Here is a 24,315-nt window from a genome sequence, read left to right on the forward strand (position 1 = left end):
CATCTGAGGTTTATGCAGCTACAGCAAGTTTTTACTCGTTCTTCTTCGTGTGATTCTAAGGAGCGGTTCTCAGACAGAGCAACAACTGATAAACATAGCTGGGATTTCTGTGAACAAAAGAGTCTGTTTTGTTTACATTCCCCTTGCAGAGAGGCACATGGTTTGAAGTGTCAGCCTGCAGCAGAGATGCTCAGCACTGGATGCAGCTTTGCTCTCCTCCTGCGGTTTCTTCTGGTGTTCACTTCTGCAACTGACATCAAACTGTCAGGGAAAAGACACTCATCTGGAAAGTGCCCATGAGCAAAGCACGTAGCCCCCAGTGGGGAAGCTCTGTTGACCACCAAAACACAAGTGTTGGTAAGATGCTAAAATGACTCGACAGAGTACTGCTGAGAAAGAGCAAAGCTCGTCTCAAACTCTGTCGAAATTTGAATAGTCTTCGGTTTTCAGAGGAAAATACACAGAATCAAACCTAAAATACATTCAAATACAAATACATAACCTCCATGATGTATTCCAGGACATACATAATACAAAAGCGGAGGAATTGTTATAACATCATATTTCCGCTAAGCATGCTCTGTACTGTAGATATTTTGGTTTAATGCTGCCGAAAAGCGGCAAGCTTTACACACATGGAAATCCAGAGCAGCTGCCAGTCAAAGCTTTTGTGCATCCTTTGAGCCATTAGCGCACATATTTAGTCCTGCACTGAACATAGAAAACTGAGGAAATGTAGAAATTTTCCTCCCACCTCTGACCCATTATGGGTCATTACTGAGCCGCATGGGGTCAGCCTTTTTTGTTGTGTTTTTGGCGAGAGATTACATGATCTGATGCTTAAACTCTAAAGCTCTTGAAATCTCTACACTCCTAGTTTTTTACCATCATGGACCACCATACAGCATACTGTATGATATATACATGAAAGTATGTTGCTCATGAATCGTAGCAGCAGTGCAGTATTCTTTTCTGACACATTAGCTTGTCATCCAGTCTAACATGCGTAAATGGATGGAAAGAATGCATTTTCTGTGAGTTTAAAGTTAACTTCACCCAGCCGACCATGCCACCTGTTGATTACCTTTCAGCTGGGCTGTCGATAGGACGCCTATTCATGGCTGCTAACTGACGTGCTATTAAAATGCTAATGATTCGAACACCCGCCCAGCAACAGCCGGACCCTCATCCCTTCACAACCCTCCCATCAGTCTGTCAATACCGGGCGGCTGCATGCTTGTACACAATGCCCTGCACAGAATTGATCTAAATACAGCGGTCGGGACGTATCTATCAGTGACAAGGTCTGACTGTTACAGGTCATGCCACCAATGGAAAATTGAAATTTGTTCAGCTAATCAATGGCCCTGAGCTCTAGGAACCTCCCAGTGAATAAGCCACTGTGTATGAAACTAGAGGACCTTCACTGATGTGTAAGGTAATGACATTTAAGAATAATCTATATTAGTCTCAAAACAGTCAGCACAGAGTGCACCCTGCATAGCTTTGGTAAAAGAATGTCATTTGTAGAGACCATTCATAAAAGCACAGTTAAATGCAAAGCAGATAAATACAATTAAGGAATTTTATAGTAGCTAAATCCTTTACCATTTTTGGCTTAAGGTTTTCTCAGGATGATATATATTTGTATTTTATTCTTCAGGTCTGGCACTGGTGTCCCAGACTTTCCTGTCATCAGCTAAAAGCACCTCCAAACGCTCATTCACACACACAGAAACATGTGCATCCTATGGGACAAGCCTGAGAACTGAGGTGTTGGACATTGCATCTGTTTCCGGCCTGTATTTGAAACAGGAAAATTACACATGTGGATTTCACCATAGTTTCCTCATATTTAGACAAATCTGAAAAGTAGGCCACAGTATCTCGGGTACAAAGGTGCTCAAAACCCACTCTGACTTTTCTCTTGCCACTGAACAATAAAAGCAAAGAGGAGCGAGTGTTTTGGGGACATGCATCTCAAGTCTTGTCCTGCACAACGTGCTGACAGGTGTCTCGTTAAAAACACTAAAAGGCCTCACAAAACCCATTTTGGATTCTGCTCAGATAGCAAGTCTGTCCGAGGGTCACCCGTGATTTTCTCTCTCCCCTCTGTTATTATTCCATTTCCTCCCCGTGAACGGAAAGACCGAAATAACCCTGCTGAAATCTATGGCTCTCCAGGGGCAAAGCTTTTGTGTTGGAACAAGTGGAAAACAAGAGCAGCAGTGGCTGAATGGGACAGTGCGAGATCTAGAGTTTCACGGCCTCATGGGGCTCAGCCCATAGACACAGACACGGCTCATTACATGAGCAGACTGTATGGAGACCAACTGAAAAGTGTCGTGTGAGACACTCAGCATGTATGATTCACGGGGGAAAATTGTAGGCTGGACTGAAGCTGAATGATGGCTGAGTGCACAGTGATGAAATATTCTGTAAGTACCTGCAACTGTGTATGTGGTGAACTGAGGGAGGGGATGTTATGATCCTTGCAGCTGAAGGAAACTAACGCCGAATCCCAAAAAACCTATTCTGCCACGTTGTTTTCATTGTTGCTTCCTGCCTGATTTTTAGCCACGCTGACTGTGTGGCTCTGTGGCGTACGAGTTTGCTTTGTCCATCACTTTGATCCAGACTTAACTATCACAACTTTTGGATGGATTGCCATTAAACTCTGTGCAACACAGTGTCCAGATGAATCCTAACGGTGTCGGTGATCACCTGATTCAGTGCCACCAGCAGATCAAAGTTTTCATTATCCTGTGAAATATCTCAACATCTTCTTAATTAGTTGGCACAAACTTTTGGACCCTCACAGTCCCCAAAGGATGAATTCCTAAAATGACTTTGGTGATCCCCTGATCTTTCCTCTTGTGCTGCCACGAGATTCACTATTGCATTGATTGCCATTAAATGTGGTACAGACATTCATATCCTCCTGTGTAGAATTAATAACTTTGCTCATTTCCTGACTTTTCATCTAGTGACATCATTGGGTCAAAAGCTTTCATTTGTTCAAAACTGTATTACTAAAAGTCTGCACAACAAATGACATCCCCATCAGTCTCAGCTATACTTGCAAATGTTAGCATGCTAACACACTAAACCAACTTGGTTAACATGCTACGCTCATTTAACACCAGCATGTTAGCACTGTCACTGTGAGCATATTAGCATGCTTATATTAGCATTTTGCTCAAAGCACTGCTATGCCTAGAAGCATGGCTGTAGTCTGCTCTTGTTTTCCTTTTGAATTTATTTTTTCAGCCAGGTTGTTCATTTCACATCCCATAAACCAGCACGCCAGCCGGCCGTGCATCTATCTGAATGTTTTGCAGACGTGGTTGCTTTTAATGGAAGCACTTTCTCAATAATTAATTAAAACATGTCTGTCTTTGCCCCGTTGATGTATCTGCCCTTCACTTCAGCTGGAGATGCTTAGAGGACACAGCACATGAAATGTTTGAGAAAAGCTGAGCATGAAAATGACCTGTACCTACACACTTGCATGCATAGACACACAAATATCCACAATTCCTGGAGGACAGCTGTCAGCGTCAAACTAATGAGAGTTGAGACTGCTGTCAAAATTGATTTTTTTTTCTCTTTTTGTTTCTCGCTGTCTGTCTGTCTCCATCTCTCTCACATTCACAGCGTCCTGGTAAAGTCAAAGGTGGACTGACACTGTCTGACACTGTCTGCCTGTGACGGGTCAAAATACATCTTCCTTTCCAAAGAAAAGAAGGCCAACAAAGTTCTCCACAACTTTTCCTATAAGGACTGCAACACCTCTAATTCTATGTTTTGAATGAAGTGACCCTCAGCAGTGGTTTCTGAAGTGGAAGAGCATGTTAATTATACACCTTCATGCTGCAAATAGTAGTGTCGCATCCACCTCCTCCTCACCTGCCGCAAGTTCTGACGCACTGTCTATGTAAAGCATCTAATTATGATTTCAAGGCATGCTGGGACATGTTGCTCTCTGCTGCTATTCCTAGATGATTCACCTATATGTTTCCACAGCCAAGAGAAGGTCACCAGCCCTCTGTGCTCTGATTCAACCCCTCTGACATCTTAGAACTGCTGGTGTAATCAGATCCAGGCACAGTAACTAACGGCTCCGGTGCTTCCCCAGCCATCCTCATGCATTATAAACAAACACATTTTCACATGGTTCAGAGTGAGGCTGTGTGTCTGCCCGACACTGGTGACGATCCGGTACAGTGATGGCCCAGGGCGGCGCTCCACTTGCAGATAATTAGGAAACTCTTCTGCTTCTGTGTCAGACCAGGCAGTGACCGCCAGGATGGATGACTAAATGCACTTCAAATTGTAATCGGAGCAAATTCTCTCATGAATTTTAGTGTGATTCATTTTAAGGATGTTTCAGGGCATCATTACAGAGAGCAGTAAGTGGTAGGTACCCAGAGAGTCCTCTATGCTCGTTGAACCCTGCAGTATACTTATGTATATACAGCAGTAGAGAGTAGATTTACTCAAGTACAGTACAGTTTCAAGTTACTTGAGTTTTTCAAGTTTATGCTACTTTCTACCTCTCAAGGAAAATACTGTGCTTTTTACAGAGTGACATTTTACACATAAAACAAATGATCATGATCTGAAAATATGATGCATTTTCATAGATTTAACTTCCCAACAGTTTAGAAAATAGTTACAGTGTCCACATAATCACAACATCATTAATAAGTAACATGATAGCATACACAACAATATTCATATTCTGAAAGGGGCCATGTTGCATGGTGAGTACTTTGAATGTTGCTGTCACAGAGCACCTAAGAGCAGTAGCACTGGGAAGATTAGTCTTTTAATTAATTATCTGATTGATTGAAAAATGATCTGCAACAAATTTTGATGATGGTTAATCATTTAGCTCCTTCTCAAATAACAAAAAAGCTTTTCTGGTCTCATCATCTCAGTATTATTTGATGGTTAACTGAAAATCTTTGGGGCTGTTGTTCAGGCAAAACAAGCAAATTAAAGACATCACCGTCACCTATATTCCAATATTTTACAGACCAATTAATCAGAAGAATCAGCGGATTACTCAATATGAAAACAATCATTTGCTGCAGCATGAATTCTTCCTCTGTATAGCACGTTTAATAAGAGCATGAAAGAAGAGGAAGCATTAAAAGCAACTGCATCACACTTTATTACTGTGACTGACTATTTTCTTGTTGAATGTGCAGCCTTTTTCTGGGTGACTCACACATGCCAGACAGTGGGTAAAGCAATCACCTGAGCATTTGTTCAAAGCAAAAAGAGTGAACATGACGTGAATATCAACGAGCATCTTTTTCTTATTCTCTCTTATCTGAGAGGAACTCCGCTCTCTCGCTTGGCAGCTTGAAACGTGCTCTCCAGCCACTTGTTGTCAGCAAACACTTTGAAAACTTTAATTGTGTGAGGAGGCTTGCTGCACGTGTGGCTGATATCCAGGTAACCTTGGAAAATTGCGAGACCATGATTGCTTTTGCAGAGGTGGGACACAAGAAAGGCCGTATGAGAATGTAGGTCAGGAAGATCTGACTGTAAATGCAGCTGTAGAAAGCCGCATCTCTACTTTCAAGTTGCTATTTCAACCCACATGCATGGTTACCATTCGACAAGCCACAAATACAGGAACAACAGTCTTAATTTAGAGTGAGTCTATGTGCATCCTGAAAGCACATCAATTCATAATGAGCCACTGTGAAGCTTTATGTAGGATTCACCACCCGCTGGCTGAAATACATTAACCCTGTGTCTCTGGATCTCTAAATCCATGGTGGGAGTGTTTTTGTTTTCAATGAATATCTCTGCCTGGCCAACGGGATTGTGTCAGCTGGTGAAACACTGTCTGTCCACATAACAATCCCCATATCCACCTCCTCTGGGTAGCAGCAGACATGTTTTCTCCCTCCTGCATGTCTTATTCAGTCCTGTTAGTGTGCAGCATCAGTGCTGCCGGTGTTAGTGGGAATATGCCTGGCTCTGCAGCAGCATCCCTGCATGCTGTGGGGGCTTTGGGGTGAGGTCCTGGCAGACAGACGCACAGCACTAATGGCTTACATACATCAATCCATCAGCATCTGTGTGTTCCAGTCGATGCTGTTACATCTGTCTAGGCCAAATGACTGGCGAGAACTGTGCGGCATGAGCGTGGGCCTGTTGCTGCGCGTGGAAAGGAAGTGACAGTGACAGGCCTTCCACATTTAGAGCAGCAAGATAAGTGGTGTCACCGCAGCTAAGTCACATCCATTTCTGACTGCCGGTCACATGTGCTGTCATGAGAGGTGATTCTGTCTTTTTTCATCTGTACAGTACTATCAAGTGTCAAACCTGATGTACTGACATCTAATAGAAGGAAGTGATCTAATCTTTTATTGGTGTTATTTCTGTTTTTTAACTGCTATTTTGGACAGTACTAATGCAGCTATTCTGATTTCAGTAAGGGCAAATGTAAGTGAAATGTATATGCTGGCCCATGTAACACACACATTATTACAGTATGCAGATTTACAGGACTTGCTTTAACCCTCTAGAGATTCTTTAAAGTGTCTCACCAGAGGCAGACAGACGTAACAGCAAATGCAAAACCCACAGCGTTAAAAGGCTTTGGGTGCTTCTGCTGCCTTGTCATTAAAGGACCCATGTGATGTTCTAACTGCTTGTGCTTGTGGTGTTGTCCTCCTGTGTGGCCTAGCTTCCCTGAGGCCAGTCAGAATGAATGAGCCTTCAGTACCTGAACTCAATAACTTGGACAGCTTGCTCCCTCAAAGCAATGCCACCAAAAAGGGTAAAGATCCAGCAAAGACTATACAGACACTCGGGTGGTGACTATATGAAACTATACAGGTGAGAGATGTCTTTCTGTGTCTCTGTGACTGTTAGTCAGTGTTGCAAATCTGACCTAATTTGGGACTGTCATGGTAAATCCCCACTCATATTAAGGAGCACTAAAGGAAATCACGACCTACTTGTTTCCAACACAGATATACACATAAACTTCAACAACTTTATCTCATTTCCTTTTTTATTGATAATTCTATGAGGTTCACATAACAAACCATAATTTTTATTCTTTAGAAAATAACAGATTTATACTTAAAACATCTTACTTTACATCTTAATACATAACAGGGTTTTTTCTTTTGCACAGCAAAGATATGACATTTATGTTTCAGACAACATACCGACAAACATTATGTACATGTAGTCAACATAATACTTGATTGAATTCTACAACAGTGCAAAATAAAACAAAAGAACATACTGTTACAAAAGCGCCCTGACAGGAAAGTTAAGGGTGCCTGTTTGCACCCACTGAACCACTTATGGGAGAAAAGAACATGCTTTAAAAGCGCAAGTTTTTTTGGATCTTGATGAGCATTTTTCAACAGAAAAATGCCATTTTCAAGAGAGGAAAAAAAAACTCAAGGTAAACAAGCTTGAGGCTACAACAAAATCCTCTTAAATAAAAGAGATGGAATTAGTGCCGTGCGTCCTAAGGCGCATTGGAATTTTGTCGGTTCAACCAGCCATCTCTTATATAGGCATGCACTTGTTCTTCCCATGTGTTTTCTGTGTTTATGCACTCTTAAGATATCATTCGGCAGCCTAATTTTGCGTCCATGTGCGGCAACCGGCCCATAACCTGAGAGGATCTTTTCTGGATCATCCCACTCAGTCGTGGAGGCACAGATTAGACAAACAATCTCCAACAACAAGGTTGACGACAGAGGAAATGTTTCTTGTGGAGACAACAAAACAATACGTCAGAGGCGCCCAGAAATACCTAAAATTATTCAGGCAATTTCCTGCACCTTTACCTCTTCAAACCCATTCGTGAGCAGAGGGGGCTCCTGGTTGCTCTCTATGGATGATTCGCTCCCCGTACTCTCTCCCGAGAGGAGTCTGGTGACTCTGAGATCAGCTTTCAGAGTCTGCACGTCGTTTCCTATGCTCATCTCTCCCAAGTCATTAATAATCTGAGTCAACTCCTGTTTACCGTTGGCAACACAATCATCTTCCGTGTCCAGAATGTCCTCACACTCAAAGTGCATGGCTTTCTCCTCCTCCTCCTCCCCGACCAAGTCCTCCGTGATCGAGCCCAGCTTGGGCGCGCTCCGGCTGCGCTCCACCGGGGGTTTGTAGTAACACTGTCCGTTCAGAAGCTTCCTGAGAGGGACCAACGGTATGGTTTGTTCCCCTATGAGCTGCTGCTGCTGGTGCCTGGCATCGTCCCTCCGTTTCAGTCTTTTAAACTCAGCCAAGGCCGTGGCCGAGGTCTGGTACAGCAGCAGCGCCATGGCCTTTGCCTTCTCCGGCTTGGACACCAGCACTGCGTGACAGCGCAGCATCACGGCTTTGTGCTTCATTTCGTGCCTGTAAATCCAGGCGAAAATCTTGGGTAGCCTCGGGTCCGCGACGCAGTAGGTTATCCGGTGCAGCAAGTACAAGTGTCCGGGCCTTCTGGCCTTGTCGTCCACATGGACCATTCGGATGCCCTGCGAGCTGATGGTCAGCCTCATCTTGGTGCCATTCTTACCCATTTCGCTTTTGCCCCAAATCTTGCTCACCGCCACGTCCGTGCAGCCGTCCCCTTTGGACTGGATGGTGGTGGCATTCCCCAGGTAGAGCACCGTATATGTGGGGTCCTCGCTGGTGATCTTCACCTTTTTCCTCTTTGACTTGAACATGCTGCCCACCCTGTTGAGTGCGCTCTCTGGGCAGGACTTGGCGAAGGAGGTGAGCGCAGAGTAGTTGAGACTCACCGCATAGCCCTTCTGCTTGGACTGCTTGTCTTCCTCAATCAGGTCGAACTTATTCTTCTTCCAAGGCAGCATTTTCTTGCTGTTTCCAGTCAACAGCAACAAAGTCTACTGAGAGAGAAAGAAAAATAATAAACGTTGTTTTACTACTAAATCCTAGAAGTGTTTTTGTCCTGTCAGGTCATTTATGAGCTACTCTATAAGAACTGAACGCAAAGACATCGTACTTCATCTGTTCATCCCCTGAAGTCCTCTGGTCCATTGTAGTGTCCCCGGTCTTTTCCAAATGTAAGGCTGGATAACGTCTGCTGTGATGAGCCGAGCTTCAAGCCTTATATTGAGGAAGAAACCATTTGAGTGTGACTATAGGGGGGGGACTGAACCAAATGAGAAGAGCTCTGTGCTGGTTTGTATTGACTGCGTTCATTGACACAAAACTCTCACGTTTGCCTGCTGTTTCCAAATGCCTGCAGCACAATTTTGAACGCAGTTAATATTAATGATTTGAAAGTAAGGCATGAATAATAATATATAAAGGATAATATTGTCTTGTTAGCTGAATGCAACAATTTCACAATGCCATTTAGTAGCATAACCTTGTATGATTTCCATATGTATATTATGGAATTATATAGTTATATCATATTCATGATACATGTATATATTTTCTAACAATCAGTGTAATTTTAATGTCTTTATTATACCCATACTTAGTCTACCACATTGCCACCCCACCAAAATCAAGGCTCGTTTGTAAATGTGTTGGCATTGTCTCTTTATAAAAAAGAAGAAGAAGAAGAAGAAGAAGAAGAAGAAGAAGAAGAAGAAGCTTAAAAGAAGTAATTTTACATTTTATATACTTATTAAAAAAATAACCTAGGACTTTTGAGTGAGTTTCTACATCTGAGATGAAACCATGCAACACAGTCAACATCAGCAATATTTTGTATTGCACTTAAATGCAATTTTAACAATAAAAATAGAATGTGGTCTGAGTGAAACGCACAGATCTTACGTAACATTGAGAAATCTAGAAATTCAATATGAAGTAGGCAAATATTTACAATATCAGTTGGTCACATTGGCTTATGTGGACGTAAGGTAGGAGAGTCAGTCTGAAATAGGCTCCTGCTGCTTTATGCTGCCATCTTTTGGTTCACATCAGAAGTGCGTTTGTATGTTGATAGACGAAAAGTTACTTGATACTTTGCTCAATACTAACTTTTTGTATTTTTGTGAATTTGTGAATTTTAATCTATTTTAGAACTATATGTATTCAGACTTGATTTATTTTTATTTGATTGTCAATTGGACTGCGGGTTGTCATGGGGGAACTAGTGTTGGTACTGTTCCAGTTTCTTCAGAGCCTTTTTGATAGCTGGACAGAAAAGTCGACCGTACCATAGCTGTGTCAATATAAACTGCTTCGCTGCTTACAATAAAGTAGGTATTGACTCGAGTTTTGTAAAATTTTGAACTATTTCGACATGATACGGAATTGTAACTACTTTCATCGAATATGTTAATTAATATCTCCAAACAGTTGAAATTGTTTCGTCAGGATATGAATCTCTATTGGTTTGCTCCACTTCCGGTTCTTACGACAACAACGTAGTGCACATGGGGCACGTTTCCTAGTGACAGATATCTTTTTTGAGACCCTTCCGATATATTATACTAGAGTGTTTTGTGTGAAGTGACAACATCAGAAGTTAGTATGGGAAAGAAGAAGGCAGGCGGAGGAGGCGGACTGGGCAGAGCTCTGATAAAGGAGAAACTCCAGGCAGGCCGACGAAACAAGAGGGGAGACTCATGGGTAAGAAATGCTAACAAGTAACTTGCACAAAACATGCTTAAATAAACAATAGAAGATATTTACTTGGCTGTTCGTAATATACTATCACATTAAAGTTTACCGTTGACCTTGTCCCTCGCTACACTTAGGGTTCAGCAGAACTGTGAGTAGGTCTGAGGAGTATGACTGAGTTTGAACTCCCTTAAGAAAATCTAGTTTTATCGTCGCTTTGCATATCGGGAGCCTGACGTACATACATTAATAACAGTTCCCAATAAACAGGTTACGGTGGTAAATTCGGCATGGAGGTAAATTATACACGAACATTATTTTTGCCATGAAGTCTCGAGATTGTGAGAACTGACTCATAGGCCCTATTATTACACATGGTATATTTTTATGTACGTTTTCATGGGAAAACAAACTACCATCACCATTATTTTGCAGAACACAGCAGAGTTATTGTATGTCCTCATGACAGCCAGTGTGCATTGTAATTTTTTTTTCTCTGGCACTCACTGTAACCTTATGGTTATGTGTAGTTTATTATTGATGTATGCCTCATTTGAGCCTTTTGTCATATTTTCAGCTCCACACCAGTGAGCTGAATGATGGTTATGACTGGGGACGGCTGAACCTGCAGTCAGTGACAGAACAGAGTTCGATGGATGACTTTCTGGCCACTGCTGAATTGGCGGGAACAGAGTTTGTTGCAGGTAAGTAACACTCAATCCTTGTGCTCATGTATAGTGCTTGAATTTCATGTTTTACATTTTCACTTACCAAGTGTGGCAGGTTATATTCATACTCCAGCACAAGCCATTCTCTGATGCCCGTATTGTATGTAAACACCATATCAAACACATAGAGCAGTTAATTGTCGGCTTTCAAACCAAAATTCACACTTGTTGCCACACAGCAAATTTTTGGTTAAACATGTTGGAACAGTGTTGGATGCTGCTGCATTGTGTCCATTCTGGTTCCTCTGTATTAAATGGACCGACTGCTGGCAGGGTCGCAGCGTGTCTCACCCTCACTGCTTGGGATGACTCAGAGTGACACTGCTGTGTTAATTGAAGCGCCTGTATGTCCTACTGTATGTCCTTTGATTACACTGCTGTCTCTGACTGTTTCATGCTTTGTTTTCTCAGAGAAACTGAACATCAAGTTTGTACCAGCGGAAGCCAGAGCAGGCTTAATAACAGCTGAGGAGAGAAACAGGCTGATGAAGCTGCATGAAGACAACAAACACTTCCTCAGAATTCCCCGACGGTAAGTAGAACAGATCGAGTGAATTTTATGAAGCTGCTGTACTGTATGTTTTACATTTTTAATTTTTGTGACATCTCACTCCCAATTTAAAGCCCCCACTGGGATGAAAGCACCAGTCCAGACGCTCTTCAGCAAGCAGAGAAAGACAGCTTCTTAATGTGGAGACGAGAACTTGCACAGTATGTTTTATTCTGTAAACTCAGTCGCCTTTGTGTTATTGTGGCATGTGTATTACCTAAAAAGTTGTGTTCAAAATCAAGAATGGCATTTGTAATATGTGTAATATGTGTTACCTTCTAAAGGCTAGAAGAGGAACAGAAGTTGATTCTCACCCCATTTGAGAGGAACCTGGAGTTCTGGAGACAACTGTGGAGAGTGATCGAGAGGAGGTAAAACCTGAAGCTGTATGCTCTCTCAGCTCACACCTGTCTTCAACGAGGAACATGTTCTCCTTATGTAATCCTTAAGGAAAAACTGATTTCATGTCTTTCTGCAGTGACGTCGTCATTCAAATTGTTGATGCCAGAAATCCTTTGCTGTTCAGATGTCCTGACCTGGTAAGTACGTGACGCGGAGTTTTGCTTTCCTTTTCTCAAGGTTTTCTCAAACATTTCTACTCTTGTCTCTTGTGTGCTGCCAGGAGTTGTACGTAAAGGAAGTGTCCGAGCATAAGGTAAACATGCTGTTGGTGAATAAGGCAGACCTGCTGACCCGGGAGCAGCGGCGAGCCTGGGCCAGACACTTCCAGAAAGAGGGGCTCAGGGCAGTTTTCTGGTCTGCCCTAGCTGAAGGCGACAGACTGGATGCCGAGGAGAAGGTGAGGAAGTAGTGCTTATGTGTTAGTACATTTACTAACATTTCTTGGAGCAGAAAACCACGAGGATCCGAATTCCCCAATCATGGGGAGGTGCATATTGTTAGTTTGTAATTTCTGATTATTTCGGTGAAATGCTTGTGAATAGTTTTCAGCATGTTCAGACTTGACGCTGCCTTTAAACTAAGCATCAAAGTGTAAAAGGTCTCTTCACACAGGGCATGGAAGTGGACGATCCAGAGTGTGACAAGAGTGACCCAGAAGACGAAGGACAGCCAGACAATGAAAACTTGGACCAAAAGGGGGCAGATGGAGAGGAGGAGGTGAAGGCAGAAGGTGAGGAGGATAACGAGAGCAGTGAAGAGGATGAGCATGAAGAAAATATACATGTAGAAGAGGAGGACTGGTACACCTGTTCAGAAGATGAGGGTGAAGAAGAGGAAGGGACTGCTTCTTCATCCAGTGAAAAATCCTTCCACAACTCCAGCCGTCTGCTGCATAAGGATGAGCTGCTGGACATGTTCAAGGCTGTTCACAATGGGCCCCGGTGTAAAGACGGACAGCTGACAGTGGGACTGGTGGGTCAAAAGTTAGCCCTACATAATCTACCACAAAAGAGAGTTTTCTGATTTACCTGCTCAACTGCATTTGGCATATACCATGCAGAGTATTTAAGTTTGGCTGCTCAACAAGCACTACCAAGTGTTTTGAGTGATTGCAAACCAATTCTATTTTTATTGCCTGCGAACTTAACAGGTTGGGTATCCTAATGTGGGAAAGAGTTCCACCATCAACACTATTCTAAGGAACAAGAAGGTGTCTGTCTCAGCCACTCCTGGACACACGAAGCACTTTCAGGTACAGAGTTACTCTTTAAACATCTCGATATGAATTGAAGTCATTCGTTCCATCGGCAGGAAGCTGAAGGGTGTGACGCTTTTTGTTGTCTTTTCTTCACATGTGTCACAGACTCTGTATGTGGAGCCAGGCCTGTGCCTCTGTGACTGCCCTGGCCTGGTCATGCCTTCCTTTGTTTCCACCAAAGCTGAGATGATCTGCTCTGGGATCCTGCCCATTGATCAGATGAGAGATCACGTACCTGCAGCCTCCCTTATATCCTTTGTGTGCTTTTTTTGTCACAGCACCTGTAAAGAGTTCTTTTTTTGAGGAAAGAAGTGTTGACGACCGCTGTGTTTGCTATGTGAAGAGATGTGACATTGCCGAGTCATGATAACATGCTTTTTGAGAAGGTGAAAGTAGAATTACTCACAATGGGATGCAGGAAGTTAAAGGCCTGCATCTCCTGCTATAAGACCTTCCTGGCACTGATCTAAGTGCAGTCCTTAACACATTTATCACGTGTGTCAGACGATCCCTCGGCATGTGTTAGAAGGCACCTACGGCATCAACATCATCCGACCCCGAGAGGATGAAGACCCCGACAGGCACCCCACCTCTGAGGAGCTGCTGATGGCTTATGGATGTGAGACTATCAGACAGTTAGAGTGTTTCTCCAGAGAATAACTGTGTTTTAAAGCACTGTGTAATGTGCCTGTGCTTTTACATAAGAGCTTTATAATGTTTATTGTCATGTTTCCCTCTGTTTCAGACATGAGAGGCTTTATGACAACTCATGGCCAGCCTGATCAGTCCAGATCAGCTCGATACGTCCTGAAGGATTATGTCAACGTAAGTGCAAACACAAGAAGTCATTTTAATTTACTAGTTGCCACAAGTCAGTTAAAGCTATAATATGTGACATTTCTTTATTAAAATGTCTAAACGCAACCACACTTATGTTACATATTTTATTGTGGTGTGCTCTAACAATGTTCAAACCAAGAGAAATCCTTAATTTTATTCAAGGTAACCTTTCTTCTGGTCGCCTGTCCATGATGTGATTTCTCCTTTCCCCCCTCTAGTTGTTGGGGAAACAGTGGAAACAGAGTGTGTTGCTCACTCTTGATGGAACACAATTATTCATTTGTAGTTGTAGTTTTTTTGTAACAATGAAGACATCTTCCATGATCCCCTGCTACATCACAGCGTCATCGAACCCGGTCTTTTATTACTGTTTTGAGTGAGAGACCCCTTGCAGCAGAAATTATATATACTGCGTGTTTTAGGTCATTGCAGCATTAGCTCCAGTAACTGTGAATCTACTGTGCTTCTGCTTTATATTTAAATGGACAGTGGAGACCTTCGGCCCTATAGCTGCAAATTATAGTAGCTGTTACAGGAATTGTTTGTGTATCACATAATCATGGTATCAAGTATTTATTTGGCCAATTGTTGCTGTACCATCCATACATGAACTTTAAATCAAAGCATCATAAAGAGAACATCCTCGCCCTAACGCGCTCACTGCACACTAACATCGTTGACTCCTTACAGGGCAAGCTTCTGTACTGCCATCCGCCTCCACATATTAATGCTGAAGACTTCCAGCCGCAGCACAAAAAGTTCCTGAATAGAGACTCAGACTGCTGTGACCCCTCTGCAACAACAAGCAAACAGAACATCAAGAGAATTGAAAATGTGGTTGACAAGAACTTCTTCCATCAGGTAAGACACACCTACGGTGTTCTTATGACAGCCTCGATTCCAAAAAAGTTGAATATATTTAATGTTTTAGCTCATCAGCTCAAGTTGTGGAATGCTCCAAAAATACCCGTTTGGAACATTCCACAGGTTAATAGGTTCATTGGTAACAGGTGATAGTATCATGAATGGGTATGTTAGTTTTGGAATTGTGGTTGTTGTAGCAAAATTCCTGAATAGTAGTTGATAGTAGTTGATTCTGTGAGTATTGATGGGATCTCTGTCTTCAGGAGAACGTGCGGGCACTCTCTAAGGGGGTTCAGTCCGTCATGGGCTACAAACCAGGCAGCGGACCCGTCGGTCCAGGAAAAGCTGGATCGGAGGTGGCAGAAGGAAAACCCTGGAAAAAACATGGCAACAGGAACAAGAAGGAGAAAGTGCGGCGTCTTAACAAACACCTGGACGCCTGAGCATGACCAGAAATCGAAGCACTTTCTAATCACAGATCATTTTCACGGACTTAATGCTGAGCAGTATCTGCAGGTAGATTCAGGCCCCTTAATCCCCTGAGCATGGAGCCATCAGGCTGTCTTGATATTAACAAATGAGGTGCATAATGTGTCATGTACTGCGCTGGTTAGAAGACTATATTGGTGCTATGCATTCCATCAGCTGGATCACCAGTTGTACGCCAGGTCTCACCACAGTGTTCGGAAATGGACTCGACATCCAGAGGGTGTGAATTTTATGAGATGTTTAAAAGGACGTTTTCAATTTCTATTTTGAAGCTGCTTCAAAAGACACATTTAAAAGACTTCATTTACCAGATCATGTACTGTATGTTGGATACTGCTTTTATCCACATACAGCTGTGATTGTTGTAACTAAGATTAGGAAATAAATTGAATGTTTTCATGCTGGTGTTTCACTTTTGTACTCCATGAGGTCAGCATTGGTCAGTGCTCCACAGTACAATTTATATCACATCACATGACAGCCCAAAACATTTAGATTTCATGTGAATATTGTCCTTTTGTTGCTGTTTGATCAGTGGATGTCCATATAGAGCCCAGTCCTACCTGGACTAATGCCCGATCAATGCATAAGTAACCACTAACTGCAAGCTCCCCTTTAAAGACCTGGGAGCAAAGAGTCTCTCTCTCATCCACAACATGTAAAAACTAGAACTAGAGAGCATCCCTGTATTATCAGCACCACCCCTGAAGGCCTCATCCTTCGGAGCCTTCAGAGCCTGAAGTGAGACATAGCTCCTCGCGGGCAGGTAGGCGGCACCGCGCGTCTGAACATTTGATGCAAATATGACAAGTGAATATTTGGTAAAATAGAACATTTGTTTGAACTTTGCAGGAATAAAGGCATTCGTTTCAAATGGACTTTCAAAAGCGACATCTCTGTAACTTATTATTTCCGACAACGTACAGTATTTCCTCAGGTGTAGCCCATCGCACGTGAGCCCCTCCCTGAAATATGCAGGCCCTTCTAAACGCCCGTTGAGCGTCTGACGCGTGCGTTTGCGCGTCGGCTGCATGGATTCGTTTCTCGTCTTTAAATGTAGACATATGTGCAGTTAATATGGTGGGAATAGGAAATCCAAGGTCTTTTCTCTCCAGTCTGGTGGACTTCTGCGTGGATTCAGTCTCTACCTGTTTCTCCTACGACGCAGACAAACTTTGCGTCTCTATCGGTCTCAGCTCTGTATCTGCGCTGCTGTTGCTGCTCTCCTGCTGTCTGTAAGTGGGGTTTGGATTCCAGCATTTCATCAAGTAATTCACTGCAAAGGTTGTGGTGTTAAACCCGTGTAAACTGTTAAAGGCTCGTGTGTCAGAGGTACAGATGTCTGAGGGAGAATCCCGGAGAAACCCTGACTTTGTGCTACAGCCTGCTCGGTAACATGTGCAGCATAGTTGGAGCCGTTCTGTCCAGGCAGCTGCATATTCAGGTAATTCATTTGAATCGTGGTGTTTTTCATCTTTTTTTGCGGGCAGTAGTAACTTATTTCTGCGCCCTCCTCTGCAGATTTTAATGGGTGCAGTTGCTGCTGCCATGGATGCTGTTCACTTCATTTCCTCCTGTTTCCCTGAGCTCCTGTGCAGGAACTCTAAGGCAGGTAAGTTTCGAAAGATGCCATAACTAAATAATGCAAAGCATGTCATTCTCAGACAAGGTAAAGGTAAGCACAGGCGATGGCAGCCAACAGGCAAAACAGTGAGGAGACTTATCACAGACGCTCCACAGATAACCAAACAAATGAAGCAGAGGATGTGTGCAGCCGTTCCCAGCTGCAAAAATGTGCGTCTGTGTTTGTTTTCTTCCTCAGAAAGGAGGCTGAGGATGATGAGGAAGCGAAGGAGGCAGCACCTCCTTGCAGTGTGTGTACTGATGGTGGTCGCAGGTGGCTTTCTGAATTTAAGGGTCACCAACGGCCCAGCAGACAGGCCTCTCAGTGGGAGGAGACTGCTGCACGCTGCCCTCCAAGTAAGCACAAACCATCACTGTGGCTATGACTGAGTGGAGTTCCATAGATCAATATATTTATATTTCACCAGCAGTGTGTTCAATCTGAGTTTGTGCATCTGTACTTTACTCACACTGAACTGTACTGACTTTATATATTTAAATCAATATCTGCAGTGTGGATTGATATTCACGTTTTTTTATATTGCGTCTGTTTAGACTAAATGTCAATACTTTGTGCTTTATCTGACTTTATAACAATTAAAAATTTTCTCAGGACAACACTGAAATCCTGGGTTACATACTCGGCCTACTGTCCTTTGCCATCGCCTGTACCTCCAGGTTCCCTGCTGTCCGCAGCGCAGTAAGTGACAAACCGCACATGAGTGTTTTGGGTGTCAGAACTGCTTCTTACTGCTTTAAATTACTTTCAAGGGAATGATATTTCATTTTTCCCCTTAGTACAGAGGACAGATGTTGACCTGGGCCTGCATGTTCTCTGGACTGCTGTGCTCACTGGCTGGTGTCCTCTATGCAGCTGCCATACTCCTCTACGACACTCAGTTTGGGTTCCTTCTGAGAGTTATGCCGTGGCTGCTGTCAGCAATATGCTGTGTCATCCTGGACCTCCTTGTATCTTTACCTCTCACAATGTGACTGCATTTTACTCAGTCCATCAGGCTAAGGACTTCAAGCACTGGTGCCATCTGTAACACAATATTGATTCCACCTATGAAAGCTTCTTCATGATCTAATCTCTCTCTGGTAGTACATTTTTACATACATTACATAGAAGCAGCAGCAACCATAGATACCACAGCTGCACAGAAAGAAAAAGAGCCAAATGTCAATATTCTCCTTGAACGTATGTGGATTGTACAGACATTTATCCAGGTGTGTCAATCTGTTGACCTTTAATCCAACATTGTCAGATTCTCGTCATCCATTGGTGCAAGAAAGGAACCAGACTGCAGCTTACAAGATGTTCTCCCGACACAGAGAGCCTTTTAGATGGCTCGTGCACTGAGGATAAAGCTGTCATGAAGAGCCAGAGAAAACAACAAGTTCACTCATCGGTACAAAAAGCAAGTTCTCATGTTTTATGTTTAAACTGTAGGACCGTACTTATCTGTTGTATGGACAAGATTACTGTTTGCATTTCTTCGTGTTAATGAGATCTTGATCTCAGTGAGACTCAAAGAGTAAATAAAGTACTAACTGCTTTATGTTAAACACTCACAATATAGGAATTTAATCACTGTGAAACTTCATTCCACCTTTTCTTTGAAGACAAAAAATGCCCAGAAGATGACTGAGGTGGGCCGTTACATGGATGTCAGTGTCCAACCTGCAAGAAAAGTAAGTGAGGAATCTGTTCAAACAACAGCGCATTCTTGACATGAAATGAATCAGTGGAATATGTATGGCTTTTTAGTTTCAGGTTTTTTTTCTCCTCAGACTTGCCTTCAGGAGGTGATGTTCAGGGAGGAGGTGGAGGACCAGCTTCTCAACGGGAAGGTGCGAGTGATCAGAGTCGACAGTTTCTGCTCCTCAGATACGTCCTATGACTCTTCACTCATGAGTTCAGATCTGGAGGTGGGTCGAACTACTTCAGTAAAATAATTCAAGAGTCTTTGATCATTACGTCACAGGAACAGTATGATGTTTTTTCACAAAATGGATGAGAGCAAGCTAACCAATCAGTGTCAGTCACTGATACTGAGGTCAGCAGCTGCATGAGAAATTGTTATCACTTCATTTTGGGTTTTTTGGTTTTCAAATCAACAATCCTATTCACCCCTCTGATTTAATAATCTGATAGTAACATTTTACGTGTATGTGATTTCAATCAGCACTGTAGCAACATTAAATCATCTGAGAACCATAAAATATAGTTGCCATTATCTTGATATTGCATTAAGAAGTATCAAATTTACACTGTTAAAGAGACATTTATTACATTTATTACCATATTGTCAGGAATAGCTTTGCTTTTTTGCAGTTGGGAGACATGGAAAAGGTTCTTGATCTCGCACAATCTGAGCAATGAGGTGTACTTCTCCTAGTGTGCCACTAGGTGCTGACAGCATGTTGACATAATGGGTCTGCAGGCAGAGGATTGCTGTGAATTAATATGACACTGCGTTGAACCTATGTTACCCTGTGTTACATCAGCTTGACTCTGTCCAGTTTATTGCCTTTTTACAATGGCCTGTACAGCTGGCTTTCCCATGCACAGCATGGCACTGATGTTCATGAAGTGGTTAAAGTCGAGACTCACACTGTCTGATGAATGTTTGACTAACTGTTGGGATATGTTGCTTTAACCAGATCACTGTTTCCCTGGGTATAGTGAGGGCTGAGTTTCCCTGCAGTCTCACAGAGCCAGATGTGATTCTGTGCCTTAATGGTAAACTAAGTGTTTGGTTGAAATCATTGTTTTGGATATGTCCACAGACTGAAGTTTAAGTCACATTGCAGTTTCCTGAATTAATCACCAACCCTATTTAAAGGGCTGAAACAGGATCATTTGTTCTTTTGTCCATCTTTGAGCCAAACCTACAACAAGTATCTCTAAATCTTTTTACAACCCTAATTTCCCAAAAGTTGGGGTGCTGTGTAAAACATAAATAAAAAATGAGTGGAATCATTTGCAAACTGTCTTTACTGACAACAGCTTCACTAAGTGTTCCTGAGCCCATGCAGTAATAATATCCTTTATACAATCATGTGTTCACAAAGTGGTGAACCTCGCTCCATTCTTGCTTGTGAATGACTGAGCCTTTCCAGGATGCCCCTTTCATACCCAATCATGATACTATCACCTCATACCAATGAGCCTGTTTACCTGTGGAATGTTCCAAACAGGTGTTTTTTGGGCATTCCACAACTTCTCCGTCATTAGTTGCTCCTGTCCAAACATGTTTGAAACATAATAAGCATATGTTGATGAGTAAAGTTGAAGTAAAACGTCAAATATATTGTCTTTGAATGTTTGTGTCAAGATGAGATTTCTGAGATCAGATGACATTAAATGTGCTCAGAAGAACCCATAAGAAGAAGTAAAACTAAGGACAGTGAGTTGCTATAAAGCAGGCTTTGTGCTTTTCACACGTGACTCTGAGGGAAGTAAGTCAGACAGCAGTCAGAGGATCTTCTTAGGAGAAAACAGTCAGCATATTCTGGGAGGATTGATGAGTCAGACTCTGGAGAGACCCCTGTGTGTGCATGCAGTGTTGTGGGTAAATGTGTATGGAAGTGTGAGACAGCAGGGTTTAATTATAAGTAAAGTGGAATGTGCCTTCATTCAGCAGTGTACAATTGTGCCTAGAATTAAATATTGGCTACAAAGCAAAGACTGGTCTCATTTTAGAGGACAGTTCACATTTAAAATAACAGTTTGAGTTTGCAGGGAGAATGAAATTACAAGCTTTTTCCTTTTCAGGCCCTGACGCTCACAGCCACAAGGAAAACTCCCTTACTGTGCTGCCGTCGAACGCCAAGCTGCAGAGGATGTCATTTAATCACAAACAAAGGCAAATGGTGTGCGCACAAACAATTGCAGCTTGATACTGCTCACCAAACAGGAAAAAGCAAATGACGCGAATACCCTGAGCACAGTCGGTGTGTTGGAGAAGTCAGACGGCTTTAACAAAGTATTAAAAATGTACTGTGTGTACACGCTGTATGTGGTTTAGCATACAAGTTTATTTGGCCGTGTGAAAACTCCTCCTCTTCAGCTTAATCCAGTCTCGACTCTCATTGGCTGGTGGGACCCTGAACACTATAGGAGCTTCCAAATATTTTGTGTTTTTGGGGGGCAGCTCAGATTAGTCTGCGAGTCTGTAAAACCAAATCTCTAAACTCCTGATAATAACAGCTAATCTTTGCTGCTCAGTGCTTGACAAATGCCCAGTCTGTAGTCTTTCTAAACAAAGACAACAGCAGGTAGATAAATTCCTCTTCTCTGGCACTTTTTCCACTTGCTAGTTAGAATTAACAGAAACTGTTTACTTGGTGATTTAATGGAAAGATACTTTCCATACAAGTTGCCGCAGTGTCTAATGTTTAATCTCCAGTACACAGAACTCCAGATGACTTTAAGACTGCTCTTTTAAAACTGCCACTTTGTATTTGGTTGCAGAACTCTTCCAGTACATTAAACCCAGAGGTCACCCGACTGTAAACTGTTTCAAAGCAAGCTGAACGCAGAAAGGAAAAGATCACAGTGCTGGGGAACAATTTTAGATATATTTATACATAAATTTTGCCTCCTTTACATGACACAACCATAATCGCTGATCATGATAAAACCACATAATACTTGTGAGTGTGCTGCCTGCATAAACTGAGCAGGGAGAGTTCACTGCAGCCAGCAGCTTGAATCGTCTATTGTGCTGTGTGTCGCTTGTGCATTTCTGCTGAGTGCCGGTTCTTTGCTGGGGTGAGACTGAGGTGGAGGTGAGGGGTGGGGGGAGCTGAGGGGTACAGTGAGGGGTGGAATTGTTTGAGATTTGCCTTGTGGCCCAATTGTTCTGCTGTAAAGGATCTTTGATTAAAGACCAGCACTGGGTTGGGCCTGTCTGCCTAGGAAGTAGTGCAAAAGTGGTTGCCTTGTCTATAGGGGGCCAGTGTTACCCTCTGCTATTTTGGGAGATGTTTATGGCCTCTTGTGTAATGCCTTCTGGCCAGGATCTCTAACATTACAAATAGCAGTCTCAAATGGCATGAGGAAGTCGGGGCATTAGAAAAAGTGATAACAAATATTCCTTTGCTACAGAAATTGCAAAGAAATAGAACAATGATTTTAAGAGTTATCGAATATTACATATCATAATCTTTCATCTGTAATTCTCCATTATAATATTTTGACCTTCCATATTTTCCAGTGGGATTTTGAAGAGGCACATGCCCAGTGGAGTGAACCAACAGCAAAACAACAGTTTCCCCCACAAGAGTGGCCAACAAACCCCAAACCCTTTAACATCTGCACCTGTGCTTCATCTGGACTCTCACAGAAAACTCTGTCTGGTACAGAAGTGGGTGAGAGTGTCTCTTCAGCAAGCTCAGCAAAATGACAAAGAAATGTCATTCTCGATTTGTACTGTGATACATCTGGTGCATTTGTTTGAGGGGGAATAAAAAATGTGTTAACGCTGACCTGGCATCTGTGTTGTTTTACAGTTGAGCTACTGTGTGTGTAATAATACTGCAAATGATGGTGAACATTGGTTGGTTGGTAATGTTGGGTGGTGCATTCTACTTGTGCAGATTTGTCTATAACGTATTGCTGTTTGTTAGTGCACAGAACAGCTACAGCTACTGTGAAAACTCTGTCCTGACCGCATTCATCAAGCCAAGGTTTACAGAAAAGACCTCCCCTAATAAAACAATATTGCACCCCTGCTGCCTTGCAAGGTTATTGGGTCATATCCTGTATTTTGTTAGTCGACCCGGGTTATCAGGGCTGGACTGGGAAAAGGCCCGGTGGAGAAGATAAGCCCCAGACTAGAAGGCCAGGGCTCCTCCGTCCTTTCCATCATCCCGCCGACCTCTGTCCATCTGCCTGCTCCGTGGTTTAGACGATTATGCTGGAGCTATAGACCAGGGCATTTTTAACTGAGGGGACTTCCTAAAACCTGATAATGGAACAATACACAGATTAGAGGAAAGTTATGAAGCACATTTTACTCCTCCCTGTTACATATCCTCAAATGACATGTATGTCTGAGACAAATGACTGGGAAACGGCTAATTAAGTGGAACTAAACAATTTCTGGTATCAGCAGAAGAAATTAATAAAACCTAACATCTTGTTCATCTTGTAAACAAGATGATTTGATAATGTTGTTTACTGAATATCACCAACGTCATATCAAGATGACCTTATGTTAATGTTTTGCCTATTTCTTTAATGATTAATGATTGAATTGATATTACGTAAGTGGAAATTATTGTACATTTTTTACACTCATATGAAAAATTAGGTCTCATGTTTCCAGAACACTGAAAAAAATGCTTTCAACGTCTATTTTATTCATTTATATGTAATTTTCTACTAGACATAGGTAATATTGTCCAGACCTGCTGATAGTGGAAATACTTTTGACATCTTTAATTAAGTCAGCCCTTCATATGTATTTATTTCTTTAACTGTTTTGCATTTAATACATTTGGGACGAGACTAATGAACCAACAATAAAAAGCCATTCAGTGCTTCCTGCTGCCTAAGCCAGTCTAATGTAGTTGATGGATATGAATGTGTCCCATGAGCTGCTGAGTAAGATCAAACATTACACAGAGAGACAGTTTGACTGGAGCTCATTTAGCAAAATATGTCTTCAACTTTGCTACGGACTTTGTTGTTGTAATAAGTTCATCTGTCTGGTTGTTTTAAACCTGCTGAGAACTTCCATCTTGTGGACGCTGAAACGATGGTTTTCAGTTTTTCATTACTTCCACATTTGTTAAACAAAAGGAAAAATGATGTGTTTACTCTATTAATGCCCTCTGATGTCATGATGAACGCGCTATCTCTGGGCCTCATCTCTGTCCCTTCTGAGACTGGGCCAAAGGAAAACAAACTGCGCATCCCATAGAAAAAGGTGGAATTCTGTTTGCAGAGGTGATGAAGAGCA

At 42.4% G+C, this 24,315-nt stretch overlaps 3 protein-coding genes across 5 annotated transcripts; 2 read left to right on the forward strand and 1 right to left on the reverse strand.

Annotated features, from left to right (window-relative positions):
• Nucleotides 1-7,024: 7,024 nt before the first annotated feature.
• On the reverse strand, nucleotides 7,025-9,087 carry fam43a (family with sequence similarity 43 member A). Of its 2 annotated transcripts, none has more exons than XM_070961734.1 (2): nucleotides 9,008-9,087; nucleotides 7,025-8,888 (listed from the first exon to the last, which is right to left on the reverse strand). In XM_070961734.1, the coding sequence occupies exon 2, from the start codon at nucleotides 8,853-8,855 to the stop codon at nucleotides 7,815-7,817; it is 1,041 nt and encodes a 346-aa protein (XP_070817835.1). In that variant the 5' UTR covers nucleotides 8,856-8,888; nucleotides 9,008-9,087; the 3' UTR covers nucleotides 7,025-7,814. The 2 variants fall into 2 exon arrangements, with proteins under 2 accessions (XP_070817835.1, XP_070817834.1); XM_070961733.1 differs by having other exon boundaries at nucleotides 7,025-8,891.
• A 1,280-nt stretch (nucleotides 9,088-10,367) lies between these two features.
• Nucleotides 10,368-16,119, forward strand: lsg1 (large 60S subunit nuclear export GTPase 1). 2 transcript variants are annotated; one of them, XM_070960830.1, is made up of 14 exons: nucleotides 10,368-10,596; nucleotides 11,165-11,291; nucleotides 11,727-11,847; nucleotides 11,940-12,026; nucleotides 12,150-12,236; nucleotides 12,344-12,404; nucleotides 12,488-12,664; nucleotides 12,880-13,239; nucleotides 13,418-13,519; nucleotides 13,631-13,774; nucleotides 14,021-14,144; nucleotides 14,271-14,350; nucleotides 15,056-15,226; nucleotides 15,493-16,119. In XM_070960830.1, the coding sequence occupies exons 1-14, from the start codon at nucleotides 10,498-10,500 to the stop codon at nucleotides 15,670-15,672; spliced, it is 1,920 nt and encodes a 639-aa protein (XP_070816931.1). In that variant the 5' UTR covers nucleotides 10,368-10,497; the 3' UTR covers nucleotides 15,673-16,119. The 2 variants fall into 2 exon arrangements, with proteins under 2 accessions (XP_070816931.1, XP_070816933.1); XM_070960832.1 differs by having other exon boundaries at nucleotides 10,381-10,596; nucleotides 13,631-13,783; nucleotides 14,030-14,144; nucleotides 15,493-16,116.
• A 676-nt stretch (nucleotides 16,120-16,795) lies between these two features.
• tmem44 (transmembrane protein 44) lies at nucleotides 16,796-22,755 on the forward strand. Its single transcript, XM_070960102.1, has 10 exons — nucleotides 16,796-16,953; nucleotides 17,036-17,162; nucleotides 17,240-17,330; nucleotides 17,541-17,698; nucleotides 17,955-18,041; nucleotides 18,140-18,310; nucleotides 18,610-18,762; nucleotides 18,968-19,036; nucleotides 19,136-19,273; nucleotides 22,567-22,755. Exons 1-10 carry the CDS (start codon nucleotides 16,796-16,798, stop codon nucleotides 22,753-22,755), a joined length of 1,341 nt encoding a protein of 446 aa, XP_070816203.1.
• Nucleotides 22,756-24,315: the final 1,560 nt, after the last annotated feature.

The sequence above is a fragment of the Chaetodon trifascialis genome, chromosome 4 (assembly GCF_039877785.1).
Source record: "Chaetodon trifascialis isolate fChaTrf1 chromosome 4, fChaTrf1.hap1, whole genome shotgun sequence".
Lineage (NCBI taxonomy): Eukaryota > Metazoa > Chordata > Actinopteri > Chaetodontiformes > Chaetodontidae > Chaetodon > Chaetodon trifascialis.

Excerpts from the sequence above, each read along its gene's own strand:
- lsg1 (XM_070960830.1), top strand. The coding sequence starts at position 10,498 with ATGGGAAAGAAGAAGGCAGGCGGAGGAGGCGGACTGGGCAGAGCTCTG. Across the intron at positions 12,665-12,879 it reads GACTGGATGCCGAGGAGAAG|GGCATGGAAGTGGACGATCC; the intron begins GTGAGGAAGTAG and ends CTCTTCACACAG. Across the intron at positions 13,240-13,417 it reads GACAGCTGACAGTGGGACTG|GTTGGGTATCCTAATGTGGG; the intron begins GTGGGTCAAAAG and ends CGAACTTAACAG.
- tmem44 (XM_070960102.1), top strand. The coding sequence starts at position 16,796 with ATGGTGGGAATAGGAAATCCAAGGTCTTTTCTCTCCAGTCTGGTGGAC. Across the intron at positions 17,699-17,954 it reads TGCTGCACGCTGCCCTCCAA|GACAACACTGAAATCCTGGG; the intron begins GTAAGCACAAAC and ends AAATTTTCTCAG. Across the intron at positions 18,042-18,139 it reads TCCCTGCTGTCCGCAGCGCA|TACAGAGGACAGATGTTGAC; the intron begins GTAAGTGACAAA and ends TTTTCCCCTTAG.
- fam43a (XM_070961734.1), bottom strand. The coding sequence starts at position 8,855 with ATGCTGCCTTGGAAGAAGAATAAGTTCGACCTGATTGAGGAAGACAAG.